The 19,554-nt window shown below is 40.5% G+C and overlaps 3 protein-coding genes across 3 annotated transcripts; all 3 read right to left on the minus strand.

Annotated features, from left to right (window-relative positions):
- Positions 1-11,005: 11,005 nt before the first annotated feature.
- Positions 11,006-12,659, minus strand: LOC307102183 (taste receptor type 2 member 20-like). The gene has a single exon (XM_079775682.1). The coding sequence runs from the start codon at positions 12,058-12,060 to the stop codon at positions 11,083-11,085; it is 978 nt and encodes a 325-aa protein (XP_079631808.1). The 5' UTR covers positions 12,061-12,659; the 3' UTR covers positions 11,006-11,082.
- A 1,896-nt stretch (positions 12,660-14,555) lies between these two features.
- On the minus strand, positions 14,556-15,804 carry LOC307102182 (taste receptor type 2 member 20-like; the record flags this gene model as incomplete). The annotated part of the gene is made up of 1 exon (XM_079775681.1): positions 14,556-15,804. One exon carries the CDS (start codon positions 15,802-15,804, stop codon positions 14,827-14,829), a length of 978 nt encoding a protein of 325 aa, XP_079631807.1. The 3' UTR covers positions 14,556-14,826.
- Positions 15,805-18,576: 2,772 nt separating this feature from the next.
- On the minus strand, positions 18,577-19,554 carry LOC307101156 (taste receptor type 2 member 20-like; the record flags this gene model as incomplete). Its single annotated transcript, XM_079773834.1, has 1 exon — positions 18,577-19,554. One exon carries the CDS (start codon positions 19,552-19,554, stop codon positions 18,577-18,579), a length of 978 nt encoding a protein of 325 aa, XP_079629960.1.

A 19,554-nucleotide genomic window follows, 5' to 3' on the forward strand; every position in this document is an offset into this window, starting at 1 on the left:
ATTCAGGATGCATTTTCCTTATGGAATCTGATACGGGATTGTTTAGATCCCAGGCATGAACATAATCAACCATCTCTTAAGCCAGGAAAGAAAGAGAAGCAGTGTACTGGCACAAAAAAAGGGGTCTAAAAAAGATGATGATACAGGTGTTGTTCAGGCAAAAGAGGAGGAAGATTATTTTTCTGCTAGAACTGAAGAGGGTAGTGATATGGAAGATATATTAGAACAATTTTTAGAAGGATTAAAGCGTCTTGGCAAGAAAAAGAGAAGCCGCGGGGGCCGTTCCCGCCGCTCTCCGCTGCCCTGTGCAGCGCCAGTTCCACTCTCCCCTCTCCAGATGGCTTTGCAGGAGGCACGGAAGGCTGGTGAGGACTTAGGCATTCACGCCTTCCCCGTTATGGAACGGGTGAACCCTAACACGGGACAGCGTGAGCGTACTTATGACCCACTTCCTTTTAAAACCCTGAAGGAGTTAAAAACAGCCTGTGCTCAGTATAGGCCTACTTCTCCTTATACTTTAACCATCTTGGAAACTATAGCCTCAGAGGCTCTCCCACCTAATGATTGGAGAGCTATTGCCAAAGCCTGTTTATCAGGAGGAGATTATCTCTTGTGGAAATCAGAATATGATGAAAAGGCTAAGGAGCAAGCTGCTCGTAATCGAGCTGCACAAGTTAATATTTCTTATGAAATGCTGGTAGGAGAAGGAGCCTATGCTGATACCCATAATCAAATTCAATACCCCCTGGAAGCTTATGGGCAAATTAATGGGGCTGGGATCAAAGCCTGGAAAAAGCTTCCCACCTCTGGTCAGAAAACAGAGGAGCTCTCAAAGATTATTCAAGGGCCAGATGAAAAGTATCAGGATTTTGTCTCTCGGCTGTTACAGGCTGTTGGCCGAGTAGTGGTGGATGGAGAGGCTGGCATGTTAATAGTCAAACAGTTGGCGTATGAAAATGCTAACACTGCCTGTCAAGCTGCATTGCGGCCCTATCAAAGAAAGGGGACTCTCTCAGATTATATCCGCATTTGTACAGATATTAGTCCCTCGTATATACAAGGAGTCGCTATTGCAGCTGCATTAAAGGGAACCACCATTGAAGGAATTCTTCAGCAACAGTTCAGCACAGGGAAAAGTCAAACACACAAGTGTTTCACTTGTGGAGGAACAGGACACATGGCAAAACAGTGTCCCTCTAATAAAGGGGTTAACAAAGGAAATGGCAGAGGTCCCAAACAACCTGGACTGTGCTCAAAATGTAAAAAAGGAAAACATTGGGCAAATGAGTGTAGATCTAAGGCAGATATCCAGGGAAATCCCTTGCCTCAGCAGCAGTCGGGAAACTCCCGAAAGGGGCCAGCTCAGCCCCAGCAAATAATGGGGGCACTATCTGTTTACCCTCCTGTCCCTGTGCCATCTCAAGGCCAGCTGGCTGCGCAGCATCCAGCCTGCCCCAGGAGCAAAACGGATACAGGAGTTATTCCGAGCAACCCCCGGAAGTGCCGGGTTGGACCTTGGACCCATAAAGCGATATGTATTAACTCCAGAATTGGGACCACAAGCCATCCCTACAGGGGTATATAGACCTACTCCTGAAGGGACGTTTTTAGCCTTTTACTAGGTAGAAGCAGTTTAACTATAAAAGGATTACACCAGGAGTGTCAGGAGAGGGCAGGGCTATCTGCTCTCCCGCAATAAGATTACTTACAATAAGATTACTTAAAGTTACATTTAAGAATTATAAAAGAACTTAAAGGGAAATGCGAATCTTGGCTAAATTAGGTATAAGTTATTACTTCAGAAAGCATAAAAGAAAGAAAAAATTTGAGATCTGTCTTTCTTTTAAGCATAAACAGAAATTTGGCCAGATCCGTTATTAATATTTCCCCTGAAGTAAGCAGGATATGGGGGAAGGAAGAGACACGTGACGATCCAATATGGATGCCCACTCTCCCAGTATACAAATTTAAAGTTTCCTTTCTCGCCATGAAAAAGCCTTAAAAATTTAGAAATGTATCTGGAATTTCTATGCTAGTGGGGAGAGAACTTAGCTGTAAGACAGAATGCGCGCATAATCTGATTTCAGACATTTAGATTGTCTTCGGCTGGAATCTCTCTGCAAAAGCTATAGAAAATTAAAAACCCAGAACTGATTATTTTTCCTAAGAGAAATGGCGAAAAAGTCTTCTTAAAAGAAATTCAGGCTAATTCCAGCAACAAGATTCGCATTTCCATAATAAAGAGCTGTTTTTAAAATACTAATAAAGTGTGTTAAAGCCTTCAAGAATATAAGTAAATTTATCTCTGTCATAGAATTTATCCAAAGTAAATACTTTAAAATAATTAGAATTGGATTTGAATCTCAGAAATTGTTAAAATATAAATAATATATTGATTATAAAGATCTAAGTAGCCCAGATAACTGGCTATGCCCTTTGTTAATAGAGGAAGGGGTAGATGCCCTTCCCCCAGCAGAGCTACTGGCAAATAAAAAGTAAAGTTTAAATTTGCCTCATAAGAAAAATCTAGAGGACAGAATTAAAGCCATTAATTGATTATATCTTGTATTTCTCTTAGAAATATAAAAGTATCATCAATCTAAGAACTACTAAAAATATTTAATTTACAAGCTCTAAAAGTTCAAAGTACAGATTAAATTAGGAGAAATTATAAATATAGTAATTATATTACCTAATATATAAAAATATGTTTTTGAGAAAATAAAATGTAATGTTTTCTGTAATAATTAAGAATTCAAATATATTAGTTATTGGTCTGATTTTAAAAGAGGATTAATTCTATAATCCAGTTTAAATATAATTGATATTCTTTAAGATAATTTAGGTATATAATTTTTAAAGCATATATATAAATATATACATATATATATGTTTAATCTTTCCAAGTTATTTCAAGACTGAGAGTGACTTTTGAGCATCTCATAGGGCCCCGATATGTTCAAAAGTCTGTTCTCTCTTAAAAGAAATATATTTTTTAATTAAACCAATTGATACTTGAAATCACATGGAAAGCTTTATCAAATAAAAATTAAGATTTTTTACTTATACATATATATTAAATGTTACAAAGGTTTTTGCCTATAAGAAGGGCAAAACAATATATTGCTTAAATATAGCCAAACTTTTCAACAGCAGTAGAATTTCTAAAAAGACAAAAGCCATACTTTTAGATCAGACCAATAAAATATCAAACCTATAAGTTTTACTAAATAAGTTTCTTTACTTTTTTAATTAAAGATACCTACTTAAGTTACTTTATAAATTAGCCTTTTAAAATATAATCAAGATCTCATATAAATTAAGTTACATAAGAAACTAATGTTTAAATAATTAAATACAAGTAAAATCTAGGAACAGATCAGAAGCCACCATTTACTACCTAACTTTATGTAGCCTCTTACATTAAGCTAGAGGCGGGGCAACATTTACAGTTTATAAAATTAGACGTAATTTACTTTATTTTAAATAAAGATACCTACTTTAATTACTTAAAAATATTAGCTTATTAAATTATAATCAAGGTTTTTAGCTTAAAGAAAAGCCAATATCTTTATAAGCAATTTAATTAAGTATTCTAAGAAAGTTACTAAGGCCTTGTCTATACAAAAAGAAATTAACAGCCAGTTTAAAATTAAATTGCCATACCTAGAGCAAAAAATATCCTTACATAATATAATTCTATAATGTCATTGTAATTTTTGATATTTTACAACAGCATATTTTACATTTATCCCAAACTTACAAACTAATTCTTTGAATATTTAGCAGCAATTTAAAAGGACATAAAAGGATTTAATCCCTTCCACTATGTGGAGGGCCCGCTGAGAAGGCACCTGAGCATTCTATATTGGCCCTTCTTGCTCTTTTTACCAAGAGGGACCCTCTTCTCACAATGTAACTGCCCGCAGCTGTTGCCTGAGCTCTCTATTCACACTGAGGTTGAAGCCTCATAGTGGCTAGTACCATAGATCTGTCTCTTTCCCAATGGCGTGAGCTCGGCCCTCTCTAGAGAAGAAACCTGGGTTCCCCAAGATATATGATCAATGCCGGGGCCCCGCCAGCAGGCGAGGGGATCCCAAGGCAGGTGCTAGGCGTGGAGGCCACAGGGGCATAAGCTACCAAGGAGACAGAACTGAACCTCACATCACCCTGCTTGGCCCCGGAGGATGGCTGGTTAGTCAAAGACGGGTAAGATTCCTCAAGGGAGGAACAACCTAAGACAGGCACAGTCGCAGAGGGGCCATCAGGAGAGAACTTGGGGGTCAACAGAGGTGGGGCACAGAACCTCACCCCCCCACCATTACAGGGGCCTGAACTCTAGCCCCTTCTGAGGGAGGTCTCCTGCCCCATGGCTGCTTCGTGCTTCCCACGCCCAGCCCAGATTGGGACCCAGGTAACAGACAGAGACTTGGCCTAGCTCAGATCGGGACCCAGATAACAGAGACATGGCTAACAGCAGCTGCCCTATATCTAAATCCAGCCTAACACCAGGAATGCTCAGGGCTTTCTCAGGGATACAAATAATCCTTTCCATTAATATTTACAGGGTAAACTAAAATTATTATTAAAATATTAAATTTAAAAGTAAATTAGTAGTCAGCTTTACTATAAAAATACTTAGCTAACTAGTCGCCTATAGGCTCAACCTTCAAACTACAGCAGAAAACACAGAGCAAAAAACAAAGGTCCTTCAAACCCCTTATATTTCAGTAGAAATACAAGCTCTTATTTATACCTTAACAGATTTTACTATAAAGCCCATCAACCTATAGTAATAATACTTATATAGTAAGTATAGCAAAAATTATTAAAACAGCTACTATAAGGCACAATAATTCAAAGGAATTTTTCATTCAATTTTCAGTCTTTAAAATATTATTTGAGAACGACAATTTCCATATTTTATTAGAAGCAATGTTCTCAGTATATTATCCACCTTCATATACCAACTTTAGGGATAAATCCCCAAGGACTTAAGCCTAATCATATCTAGCAGAAGAATGTCACTCAATTATAGAAAGAACCATTCATACTCTTACAATCATTTACTAAAAAACAAAAAAGGGGAAGAGGTTGTGTTTTATATCTTTCCAGAAGGAGCTATGCAGCCAATTCGGGTGCCAGAGAGTTACGTGTGTCACCGAAATGGACTCAGACAAGCTCCTGTGTCCCTTCACTCAAAAGGACTAAGTACTACCCTAATAACAGCAAAGCAGAGGAAGAAGAAAAACTGAAAGCTACGCAAGGGACTGAGGTGCCAACATAGAGTCATCTGAAGAAGTTAACAACTGAAGTGCAGCAGATTATGGAAAAGCAAGAAGTTGAAGCTACTTCTTCAACCATGTTCCTGCTCATGCTAGCATCTATTAGCTGCCAGTCTTCTACAAAGTTTTAAGCAGGCAAACAAAAGACTCTAAGTAAATATACACCAGGAACACCAGCAGCAAAAGAGACTTTCTTTCATTTAGTAGCTAAAAATATTAATATGTCCATAGTTTTGATTTCTCTCTTATTATTTTATTATTATTTAATAGCCATAGTTTTGCTCTTAACATTCAAGTTTTAAAAATGATAACATGTATATAATTTAATTTTGCATTGGCATTGTTTTAATATTAGAGCTTTGTTATTGATATTTAAATTTTACTTTTATTATTAGTAGCCTAAAAAACAGATATCAGTAGATTACATAGAGAGATTCAAGCTATTAATGATGCAGGTTCTACTCTGTTGCCTCCTAGCGAAGTGGCACAGAATATATTTGATAAAATTCTAAGCCTTATGTCTTTTCATAGATTACAATCATTTATCTGGTCTCTGTCAATTATTGTTATCCTTGCTCTCGTTATTCTCTGTTTAATTTCAGTCTGCTTCCGAACCATTGGATCCAGCATCCGGTCCCTGCAAATAGGACTGCAGGAACTTCGCTTAAAATACAGAGAAGGGGGATCTGTGGGGAACGGGCTGTAAGCTGACACGGTCCTTGCACCTGTAGGGGCTAGCAAGGCTGGCACCCTACCCCCACAGATTTTCCAGGCCTGTTTGGATGGCAATTTAATCAGTATAACGAGAGCAGCCCCTGCCTACAGAGCTTCCCCAGGGTTTGTTTATATGACTGCTATCAGTAGGATAAGAGCTACTTTCATGGCTTACCAAGAAATATGTATCCAACTAGTGAGAATTATTTTAACAAGAGACCTGTCCTTCAACTTATCCCTCCAGTAGTGATTTTAGAGAAACAAAGAATGTTTTCCTTGTGAGTGATTCCCTGCTTAGTGTCTTATGTATAAAAAGCACTGTATTACTAGTAAAAGTTGCCAGAGCTTCTCGAGAGTTCTGGACCTCCTGACCCCGCTGTTGTTTCTCTTGCTTTTATTTCTCTTATTCTTTCTATTTCTCAATTCCCACCTCCCTACCTCAGCCCGGTTCAATCGTCAGGCTGGACCTGACAGAGCCTGGCAAGGGAGTAGTTAGGGGATGATCAGGCTGGCAGACAAAAGTGGTTTGGGGCAATCAGGCAGGCAGGCAGGCGAGTGGCTGGGAGTCAGCAGTCCTGATTGTGAAAAGGATGTCCAACTGCCCATTTAGGAATTGGGCCTAAACGGGCAGTCGGACATCCATTCAGGAGTCCCAGATTGGACAGGGTGCAGACTGGGCTGCGGGACACTTCCCCACACACACACACACACACACACACACACCATGCACAATTTTTGTGCACCGGGCCTCTAGTTCAGTATAATTGAAACCCCCACAGCTTTGTAATATCCTGAAGCAGAGAACACAGCTAAGACTTACAGAGATTCCTGAACCCAAAAAAACCCACAGAAATAATATATGTGTATTTATAGGGTTTAGCCACTACATTTGTGGTAATCTGTTACAGAGCAATAGCAAATCAACAGTGGCAATAACAGAGAAGTTGATTTTGCTCTATTTGGTAAAGAAAAAACTCTTCTCTGTCTGGTGAGAAATGCCTCAGAATTTGACTTGCTAGTTGTAAGTTTGTTGATTTGTCTGTGTAAGAATATGCTTCTTCTGAAAAGGATTGTGGTGCTTTCAGATCTACCTAGTGAATTTTTTTTTTTACTAATGAATTTTTGCTATCTGTATTTATTCTGTGCTGAAACTGAAGTGATACAATCAAAGCAGCCAGCTCTCCATCTGTATTCCATAACAAAATCTTTAGCCTACTTTTGTGTATTAAATCTTGCCTACCTCTGGAATCCTATATAATAAAAGGCTAATATGCAAATTGACCAAACTGTGGAATTGTTAGTTGCTATGACTCTCACTGACCCCCAGGGGGCAAACGCTCAACACAGGAGCTGCCTCCTTGATCAGTGTGCTCCCACAGGAGGAATGCCACTCATCCAGAAGCTGGGCTCACAGTTGGCAAGCGCAGCAGCAGTAGTGGGCCTAAGCCATCAGTCGGACATCCCCAGAGGGCTCCCGGACTGCTAGAGGGCACAGGCTGGGCTGAGAGACCCCTCTGAGTGCACGAATTTCATGCACTGGGCCTCTAGTATATTAATAAAATAGATTCTATACTCTCTTATGTGAAGTGTCAGTGACAGATAGGGATGCTGTTTTCAGCCTTTGACAGGACTCTATGGGTGAATCACAGTGCAGGTCCTTGGGACGTTGGAGCAGTCTTGCCATCCTCTGGAGCTAGAGACAGCTCTGAGCCTGCTACTGGACCTTCATAGAGATAAAACACATGGCATCGGCCACCAAGTTACCATGTGACCTGCCCTGCTCTTTATGACTTGCGTGTTTTCCAACCAATGGAGTCATGAAGTTGTACATACACATCAGCGAATGGAAGTGGAATATAAAAGATCATGCCCAAGCAGGCCCTCATGGCACCAGTAAGTTACATGAAGAAGTGGCCCAAATGCCCATGGTCCCCTCTCCTGCTACACTGTCCTTTCTTTTCCAGCCTGCACCGCTGGCCTCATGGAGAGTTCCTACAATCAGTTGACAGAGAAAGAGGAGTCTTGGGCCTGGTTTACAGATGATTCTGTACAACATGGAGATGCCATCCCTAAGTGGACAGCTGCAGCACTGCAGTCCCTTTCTGGGACATCTTCAAAATGACAGTGGTGAAGGGAAATGCTCCTAGTGACAGAATTCTGACCATTGTACCTGGGTGTTCACTTTGCTTTGGAGGAGAAAGGGGTAGAGCTGTGATTACATACTAACGCACAGACTGTGGCCAATGGTTTGGCAAGATGTTCAGCAGCTTGGAAGGAACATGATTGGGAAATTAGTGATAAGGCAATTTGAGAAAGAGGTACGTGGACAGACTTCTCTGAATGGGCAAAAATTGTGAAGGTATTTGATATGAATGTTCCCAAAAGGTGGCTTCGACACAAATTTTAATAAACAAGTAGATAAGATAACGTGGTCTGAGGATAACTGTCTTTTCTCAGCCACCCCTGGTATCACCCAATGGGCTCATGTACAACATAACCACAGCAGTAGGAACAAAGTGGTCACTGCTGAATGCCCAATGTGCCAATAGCAGACACCAACACTGAGTCTCAAATATGGCACCATTCTCAGGGTGATCACCCAGTTACCGGGTGGACTACTTTCACAATGGAGGAGATGTATGGTTCTTACTGGAAAAGATGCCTGCTCTGGATATGGATTTGCTTTCCCTGAATGCAATGCTTCTGCCAAAACTACCATGCTTGCATTTACCCAAAGCCTTATCCACCATCAAGGTACTGTATACAACACTGCTTCTGATCAAGGACCCAACTTCACAGCAGGAAAGATGTGGCAAAGGGGCCACGCTCATGAAATTACTCATCTTCAACATGTTCCCCACCATCCTGAAGCAGCTATCTTAACAGAATGGTATAATGGCTTTTTGAAGACTCAGTAATAGTACCAATTAAGTGGCAATATCTTGCGGAGTTGGTGCAAGGTTCTCCAGGTTACATATGCTTGGAATCAGCATGCAATAAATGGTGCTGTCTCTCCAGGAACCAGAATTCACAAGTGCAGGAATCAGGAGATGGGAATGCGAGGGTTACCACTCACTATTGCCCCTACTAACGCAGCAGCAAAATTTCTGTTTCCTCTTCCTTGACCTCATGTTCTGGCCTGGAAGTCATTGTATAAAGTGAGGAACTGTTCTTCCAGGAGATACAACAATGAATATATGAAACTGGAAATAAGACTGCCATCTAGCCATTTTGTACTCCATGGGCCTCTCAATCAACAGGAAAGAAGAGAGCTACTGTGCTGGCTGGGGTAATTGATCTTGGCTCCCAAGGGGTACCCCACTCCCTTATATGGCCTCTGTATTACCATGCCCTTAGATTCATACTAGAAACAATCCTTTGTATTCTTCTTCTACAAATCATCTTCTACGGGGAATCTGAATAAAATACATAAGACCAAGCTCTTAAAGAAAGCCTTTTTTTACTTTTATTAGTGTTATTTTTGTCTAAACTTTATAAAAGAAATGTTTAGGTAGCAAGGTGGAGCAGATGATTGGAAATTCAGAGGCCCAAACATGGTTTAGGGTTAAACTAAATAAACTGACATCACTTTTTTGGTCTTCTAAATTCAAACACAGTGAGAAATGCCTTTCCTAACTGCATAGGGAACCATAGCTGCATTAACACCTCATGATCATTTTGCTTTCTTCTTTATCCCTTTGTAGAACTTGTTTATTTTCTAAGCTTTCACCTATTGTATTAAGTCTAATAAACATTAGTACTATTTATTATACATGTATGTACACAATGTTTGTTACTCTTTAATTTCATTACATGTATCTTTTTCCTAACAATTCTTATTACTATCCCTTAACCATAAAATAAGAATTCATGATGGAATAATATCTATACCAAGCATCCATCCTCAATTTGTGATGTAGAGTAGAATATCCTGTAGTACTAAACACAATAAAGAAAAACAATTATTTCTTGTGATGAGTTGTCAGTCCTTAAAAATGCATCAATATAGATAATAAATTATTCACTTTCAAGATGATAAAATAGAGTATGTATGTGAGATACTCATGGCTTCATAATCCTGAAGAATTTCTTATACCATTTTGTAAAATTAGATTGCATGCTTGAAAAAAGATAATATGGAAATCTAATCATCTTTCCTGTGTTTTTATAAATATGCACACATACGCATTTTTTTATAATAGAGCAATATTTTAATGACTTGGAAAATATGAAAAATTAAATTTTATATTTTATTTTCTTTATTGATTAAGATATTACATATGTGTCCTTATTTCCCTTTACCCCCCCCCCACCTCCACCCCTGCTCATGCCCTCACCCCCTGTTGTCTGTGTCCATTGGTTAGGCTTATATGCATGCATACAAGTCCTTTGGTTGATTTTTTCACCCTTACCCCCACCCTCCCCTACCTTCCCTCGGAGGTTTGATGGTCTGATCAATGCTTCTCTGCCTTTGGATCTGTGTTTGTTCATCAGTTCATGTTGTTAATTATACTCCACAAATGAGATCATGTGATGTGGAGAAAAAGGAACCCTCGTGCACTGCTGGTGGGAATGCAGACTGGTGCAGCCACTGTGAAGAACAGTATGGAGTTTCCTCAAAAAAACTAAAAATGGAACTCCCATTTGACCCAGTGATCCCACATCTAGGAATATATCCCAAGAAACTAGAAACACCAATCAGAAAGGATATAGCTACCCCTATGTTCATAAGAGCACAATTTACAATAGCTAAGATTTGGAAACAGCCTAGGTGCCCATCAGCAGATGAGTGGATTAAAAAACTGTGGTACATCTACACAATGGAATACCATGCTTCTGTAAAAAGGAAGGAACTCCTACCACTTGCAACAGCATGGATGGACCTGGAGAGCACTATGCTAAGCTAAATAAGTCAGTCAGAGAAAGATAAATATCACATATGCATTTTTGTGATAAGTTTCGGTAAATGTTTTTCTAGATATACCTTACCCAAATCTATACACATTAAGAAATGTAGTAGGAAGTACAAAACATTATAGACTCCATCGCTTTGTTTTCTGCCAGAAGGCACAAGGTTCCCCCCTTATTTCCCTTTCCTCAGCCAGCACCTCAGCTGCCACAGAAATGACAGAAAGGCCTGTCTTAACTTTTTGTTCCCCCAAATCAGGATCAATGAGTGGGCTGAAGGCTGCAGGATTCCAAGAACCTCACAAAGCATGAGAAATGAAATATTCTGCATAGCTGTAGAACTCCAAATTGAGATGATTTGAGCGAGGAAGTCAATGAAAAACAGCAAGAGAAAGGAGATCACAGTTTGCATGGCTTTTATGTGGACCTCAGTGCTGGGATCTTGGGATCCTTTGCCACTGAGCTGCATCTTCTTCACATGTTTCCACAGGGAAAAGATTAACAGCAGAACAGCTGTCAGAGACATAGTAAAGGGTATGAAGTTTGCAAGCGTGATCACAGTCATACTTGAAAGGTGCATAATGTCCCTCAATTTCGTCTCCCAAGTGATGTTTCCTTCATAATCATTATTTTCCATTTTTGCAACTATGCTTAGCGCTGTAAGATGACAAAGCAAAATGAACAAACTCCCCCACAGTATCATGATAACCACTCTTTCAGCTCTCCATTTTAGGTGAAGAAATAAAAGACAGGAGAAATTGGCTATCTTGAGCAAATAAAGTATGCTGAGGCTAGCAGCAAGCCAGAGACAAAAATGATGGTTTACTATCCAGGCAAAATAAACAATAAGTCTTACATCTGAACTATAGAAAGGTAGATTAAACACAGTTCCATACCAATTGAATACTATTGTCCAGAGCAAACCAATTCTGGAGACCGCCAGAGCAGTGAGAATTCGATCGGTGCAGGAGACCTTGTGTTTCTTGACCCAGTCAATGCAGTTCACCAGCGCTATGAAGCCATTGGCAAAATTTCCTAGAACAAATTCTGTCATCATTAGCATGGAAAATAATTTTTGTAGCAAACTTATCATGTCTTGGGGGAAAAAGTCAAGCCTAGAAAAGATAGTACCAAACGTAATATTACTGCTCATGATTCCTTTATAACCCAAAGTTCCATCTGTATCTGGTTGGTAAATGTTCAGTGAAGTTCTAATTTTCTTTTAAATTCTGAGATCAATGTCAAGCTGAAAAACAACAAGGTATGCTAAGGTCTGGGTTTAAAGCTTGCTTCACTAAAGACATTGTTCCAGTGATTTAAATGAATTCTTGTTCCCACAGTGAGGAACTTGCTATAGGCTGGAAGATTTCATAGCTGATGTTGAAATGAGAGCTGAATTCTCATTTGTTAACACGCAAATAGAGACACATTTCCCTTCATCATTTGGCAATGTTTTGCCTTTCTCACCTTTACATCATTTGAATTAATCAAGTTAAGATGTAAGCTAGTAAAATTTTACAATCAAATACCTAAGATATTCAGTCAATGTCTAAACTAATCATTGGATCTTCATAATATAGTGATGACCATAATGGCTCATTATTGCTGACGACTTATTTTAACAAAAACATTGGATCCACACAGAAAGACTTACAGGAACGTATCTATTGATTTACTAAGTGTTTCCTTTCAAAAACGTTCCAGTTTCCCTAGGACCATTAGGAATGCTAATACTAAAATTGGATGCAGTTAACTAATATTAATAAATAGCATCATTATTTACAAGCTTATAAATATACACACACCACCTATACATTTCATTTGTTCTCCTGAAAAAGTCTGATGAGCTGTAAGATACAAATCATTGTCCTTTAATTTCCAAAATGAAACATATACACTGAGTGTCGAGATTATTATGATCTCTGAACGCATAATAATATGGCCACTCAGTGTGTGTATATATATATATATATATATATATATATATATATATAATAAAAGATAATATGCAAATTAACCATCACTCCGCTACAGAAGCCACACCCACCAGCCAATCAGGGCGAGTATGCAAATTAACCCCAACCAAGATGGCTACAGAAGGGAGGCTTGGGTTTCCCTGGCAACAGAGGAATCCAAGCTTTCCACACACTCTGGCAGGCCCAGGCCTCCACTCAAGAATACAAAGTTTCAATTATAGAAGGTAAACAAATCCAAACAGAAATGGCTGCAACCACGGATTGAGCAGGAGGCTTGGCTCCGCTCCAGGCTACAAAGTTTCAATTGTAGAAGGTAAATAAATTCCAGATACCAGGGCCTCTGCTTGGGTCGGGGGGCATGGCCATCCTGCAAACCACTACAGGCGCCTCACCCCGGCCTCTCCACGCCACAAGGGAACCCCACCCTGATCCAGGACACCCTTCAGGGCAAACCAGCTGGTCCCCACCCGTGCACCAGGCCTCTATCCTATCTAATAAAAGAGTAATATGCAGATTGACCATCAATCCAACACACAAGATCAAGATAGCTGCCCCTATGTGGTAAAAGATCCTGCCCCCATGTGGACACAAGATGGCCACCACAAGATGGCCAGTAGGGGAGGGCAGTTGGGCAGGACCAGGCCTGCAAGGGAAGGCAGTTGAGAGGGACCAGGCCTGCAAGGGAGGGCAGTTGGAGGCGATCAACCCTGCAGAGGAGGGCAGTTAGGGGTGACCAGGCCGGCAGAGGAGGGAAGTTGGGGGAAAACAGGCTGGCAGGGGAGCAGTTAAACATCAATCAGGCTGGCATGGGAGTGGTTAGGGGGTGATCAGGCTGGCAGGCAGAAGTGGATAGGGGAAATCAGGAAGACAGGCAGGCAAGCAGTTGGGAGCCAGCAGTCCTGGATTGTCAGAGGGATGTCCGGTGGGATTGGGCATAAACGGGCAGTTGGACATCCCTTGAGGGGTCCCAGATTAGAGAGGGTGCAAGCTGGGCTGAGGGACACCCCCGCCCCCGTGCACAAATTTTGTGCACCGGGCCTCTAGTATATATATATATTAGAGTCCCAGTGCATGAATTCATGCATAGGTAGAGTCCAGCCAGCCTGGCCAGGGGGAGGGATCATGGGTGGTAGGCTGGCCTGCCTGCTGGTCGAACTCCTGATCAAGGGGACAATTTGCATATTAGCCTTTTATTATATAGGAAGGATATACACTGAGTGACCAGATTATTATGTGTTCAGCGATCATAATAATCTGGCCATTCATTGTATATCATGGATGGCTTTCAGACTTTAGACTGCTTCTCTTTCATCAGGCTTTTTTTTTTAGACCATCATTAATATCTGTCAAGCATATATCTCATACTTAATTCTTTTATAAAAGTTTCTCTCTTTAGTCTATTTAATATTAACACATTAAATATTTTGTCAAAATGCAGACTGGTGCAGCCACTGTGAAGAACAGTATGGAGTTTCCTCAAAAAAACTAAAAATGGAAATCCCATTTGACCCAGTGATCCCACATCTAGGAATATATCCCAAGAAACTAGAAACACCAATCAGAAAGGATATAGCCACCCCTATGTTCATAGGAGCACAATTTACAATAGCTAAGATTTGGAAACAGCCTAGGTGCCCATCAGCAGATGAGAGGATTAAAAAACTGTGGTACATCTACACAATGGAATACCATGCTTCTGTAAAAAGGAAGGAACTCCTACCACTTGCAACAGCATGGATGGACCTGGAGAGCACTATGCTAAGCTAAATAAGTCAGTCAGAGAAAGATAAATATAACATATGCATTTTTGTGATAAGCTTCGGGAAAAGTTTTTCTAGATATACCTTACCCAAATCTATACACATTAACAAATGTAGTAGGAAGTACAAAACATTATAGACTCCATCACTTTGTTTTCTGCCAGAAGACTCAAGGTGTCCCACTTATTTCTTTTCCTTCAGCCAGCACCTCAGCTGCCACAGAAATGACAGAAAGGCCTGTCTTAACTTTTTGTTCCCCCAAATCAGGATCAACGAATGGGCTGAAGGATGCAGGATTCCAAGAACCTCACAAAGCATGAGAACTGAATTATTCTGCTGAATTATAGACCTCCAAATTGCGATGATTTGAGCGAGGAAAGAAATGACAAACAGCAAGAGAAAGGAGATCACAGTTTGCATGGCTCTTATGTGGACCTTGGTGCTGGGATCTTGGGATCCTTTGCCACTGAGCTGCATCTTCTTCAGATGTTTCCACAGGGAAAAGATTAACAGCAGAACAGCTGTCAGAGACATAGTAAAGGGTATGAAGTTTGCAAGCGTGATCACAGTCATACTTGAAAGGTGCATAATGTCCCTCAATTTCGTCTTCCAAGTGATGTTTCCTTCATAATCATTCATCTCCATTTTTGCATCTATGCTTAGCGCTGTAAGATGGCAAACCAAGAAGAACAAACTCCCCCACAGTATCATGATAACCACTCTTTCAGCTCTCCATTTTAGGTGAAGAAATAAAAGACAGGAGAAATTGGCTATCTTGAGCAAATAAAGTATGCTGAGGCTAACAGCAAGCCAGAGACAAAAATGATGGTTTACTATCCAGGCAAAATAAACAATAAGTCTTACATCTGAACTATAGAAAGGTAGATTAAACACAGTTCCATACCAATTGAATACTATTGTCCAGAGCAAACCAATTCTGGAGACCGCCAGAGCAGTGAGAATTCGATCGGTGCAGGAGATCTTGTGTTTCTTCACCCAGTCAATGCAGTTCACCAGCGCTATGAAGCCATTGGCAAAATTTCCTAGAACAAATTCTGTCATCATTAGCATGGAAAATAATTTTTGTAGTAAACTTATCATGTCTTGGGGGGGGGAGTGAACCCTGGAAAAGATAGTGCCAAACGTAACATTACTGCGCATGATTCCTTAATAACCCAAAGTTCCACCTGCACCTGGTTGGTAAATGTTCAGTGAAGTTCAAATTTTCTTTTAAATTCTGAGATCAATGTCAAGCAGAAAAACAACAAGGTATGCTAAGGTCTGGGTTTAAAGCTTGCTTCACTGAAGACATTTTTCCAGTGATTTAAATGAATTCTTGTTCCCACAGTGAGGAACTTGCTATAGGCTGGAAGATTTCATAGCTGATGTTGAAATGAGAGCTGAATTCTCATTTGTTAACACGCAAATAGAGACAGATTTCCCTTCATCATTTGGCAATGTTTTGCCTTTCTCACCTTTACATCATTTGAATTAATCAAGTTAAGATGTAAACTAGTAAAATTTTACAATCAAATACCTAAGATATTCAGTCAATGTCTAAATTGATCATTGGATCTTCATAATATAGTGATGACCATAATGGCTCATTATTGCTGACGATTTATTTTAACAAAAACATTGGATCCACACAGAAAGACTTACAGGAACGTATCTATTGATTTACTAAGTGTTTCCTTTCAAAAACGTTCCTGTTTCCCTAGGACTATTAGGAATGCTAATACTAAAATTAGATGCAGTTAACTAATATTAATAAATAGCATCATTATTTACAAGCTTATAAATATACACACACCACCTATACATTTCATTTGTTCTCCTGAAAAAGTCTGATGAGCTGTAAGATACAAATCATTGTCCTTTAATTTCCAAAATGAAACATATACACTGAGTGTCGAGATTATTATGATCTCTGAATGCATAATAATATGGCCACTCAGTATATATATATATATATATATATATATATATATATATATATACTCTCTAATAAAAGATAATATGCAAATTAACCATCACTCCGCTACAGAAGCCACACCCACCAGCCAATCAGGGCGAGTATGCAAATTAACCCCAACCAAGATGGCTACAGAAGGGAGGCTTGGGTTTCCCTGGCAACAGAGGAATCCAAGCTTTCCACACGCTCTGGCAGTCCCAGGCCTCCACTCAAGAATACAAAGTTTCAATTATAGAAGGTAAACAAATCCAAACAGAAATGGCTGCAACCACGGATTGAGCAGGAGGCTAGGCTCCGCTCCAGGCTACAAAGTTTCAATTGTAGAAGGTAAATAAATTCCAGATACCAGGGCCTCTGCTTGGGTCGGGGGGCATGGCCATCCTGCAAACCACTACAGGCCCCTCACCCAGGCCTCTCCACGCCACAAGGGAACCCCACCCTGATCCAGGACACCCTTCAGGGCAAACCAGCTGGTCCCCACCCGTGCACCAGGCCTCTATCCTATCTAATAAAAGAGTAATATGCAGATTGACCATCACTCCAACACACAAGATCAAGATAGCTGCCCCTATGTGGTAAAAGATCCTTCCCCCATGTGGACACAAGATGGCCACCACAAGATGGCCAGTAGGGGAGGGCAGTTGGGCAGGACCAGACATGCAAGGGAAGGCAGTTGAGAGGGACCAGGCCTGCAAGAGAGGGCAGTTGGAGGCGATCAACCCTGCAGAGGAGGGCAGTTAGGGGTGACCAGGCCGGCAGAGGAGGGAAGTTGGGGGAAAACAGGCTGGCAGGGGAGCAGTTAAACATCAATCAGGCTGGCATGGGAGTGGTTAGGGGGTGATCAGGCTGGCAGGCAGAAGTGGATAGGGGAAATCAGGAAGACAGGCAGGCAAGCAGTTGGGAGCCAGCAGTCCTGGATTGTCAGAGGGATGTCCGGTGGGATTGGGCATAAACGGGCAGTTGGACATCCCTTGAGGGGTCCCAGATTGGAGAGGGTGCAAGCTGGGCTGAGGGACACCCCCCGCCCCCGTGCACAAATTTTGTGCACCGGGCCTCTAGTATATATATATATTAGAGTCCCAGTGCATGAATTCATGCATAGGTAGAGTCCAGCCAGCCTGGCCAGGGGGAGGGATCATGGGCGGTGGGCTGGCCTGCCTGCTGGTCGAACTCCTGATCAAGGGGACAATTTGCATATTAGCCTTTTATTATATAGGAAGGATATACACTGAGTGACCAGATTATTATGTGTTCAGAGATCATAATAATCTGGCCACTCATTGTATATCATGGATGGCTTTCAGACTTTAGACTGCTTCTCTTTCATCAGGCTTTTTTTTTTAGACCATCATTAATATCTGTCAAGCATATATCTCATACTTAATTCTTTTATAAAAGTTTCTCTCTTTAGTCTATTTAATATTAACACATTAAATATTTTGTCAAAATGCAGACTGGTGCAGCCACTGTGAAGAACAGTATGGAGTTTCCTCAAAAAAACTAAAAATGGAACTCCCATTTGATCCAGTGATCCCACATCTAGGAATATATCCCAAGAAACTAGAAACACCAATCAGAAAGGATATAGCCACCCCTATGTTCATAGGAGCACAATTTACAATAGCTAAGATTTGGAAACAGCCTAGGTGCCCATCAGCAGATGAGAGGATTAAAAAACTGTGGTACATCTACACAATGGAATACCATGCTTCTGTAAAAAGGAAGGAACTCCTACCACTTGCAACAGCATGGATGGACCTGGAGAGCACTATGCTAAGCTAAATAAGTCAGTCAGAGAAAGATAAATATAACATATGCATTTTTGTGATAAGCTTCGGGAAAAGTTTTTCTAGATATACCTTACCCAAATCTATACACATTAACAAATGTAGTAGGAAGTACAAAACATTATAGACTCCATCACTTTGTTTTCTGCCAGAAGACTCAAGGTGTCCCACTTATTTCTTTTCCTTCAGCCAGCACCTCAGCTGCCACAGAAATGACAGAAAGGCCTGTCTTAACTTTTTGTTCCCCCAAATCACGATCAAGGAATGGGCTGAAGGATGCAGGATTCCAAGAACCTTACAAAGCATGAGAACTGAATTATTCTGCTGAATTATAGACCTCCAAATTGCGATGATTTGAGCGAGGAAAGAAATGACAAACAGCAAGAGAAAGGAGATCACAGTTTGCATGGCTCTTATGTGGACCTTGGTGCTGGGATCTTGGGATCCTTTGCCACTGAGCTGCATCTTCTTCAGATGTTTCCACAGGGAAAAGATTAACAGCAGAACAGCTGTCAGGGACATAGTAAAGGGTATGAAGTTTGCAAGCGTGAATACAGCCATACTTGAAAGGTGCATAATGTCCCTCAATTTCGTCTTCCAAGTGATGTTTCCTTCATAATCATTCATCTCCATTTTTGCATCTATGCTTAGCGCTGTAAGATGGCAAACCAAGAAGAACAAACTCCCCCACCGTATCATGATAACCACTCTTTCAGCTCTCCATTTTAGGTGAAGAAATAAAAGACAGGAGAAATTAGCTATCTTGAGCAAATAAAGTATGCTGAGGCTAGCAGCAAGCCAGAGACAAAAATGATGGTTTACTATCCAGGCAAAATAAACAATAAGTCTTACATCTGAACTATAGAAAGGTAGATTAAACACAGTTCCATACCAATTGAATACTATTGTCCAGAGCAAACCAATTCTGGAGACCGCCAGAGCAGTGAGAATTCGATCGGTGCAGGAGACCTTGTGTTTCTTGACCCAGTCAATGCAGTTCACCAGCGCTATGAAGCCATTGGCAAAATTTCCTAGAACAAATTCTGTCATCATTAGCATGGAAAATAATTTTTGTAGTAAACTTATCATGTCTTGGGGGGGGGAGTGAACCCTGGAAAAGATAGTGCCAAACGTAACATTACTGCGCAT

This window comes from Cnephaeus nilssonii (assembly GCF_951640355.1).
Source record: "Cnephaeus nilssonii genome assembly, chromosome: 6".
NCBI lineage: Eukaryota > Metazoa > Chordata > Mammalia > Chiroptera > Vespertilionidae > Cnephaeus > Cnephaeus nilssonii.

What these genes read in the sequence shown, in the direction of transcription:
- LOC307102183 (XM_079775682.1), bottom strand. Translation starts at nt 12,060, where the DNA reads ATGAGCAGTAATATTACGTTTGGTACTATCTTTTCTAGGCTTGACTTT.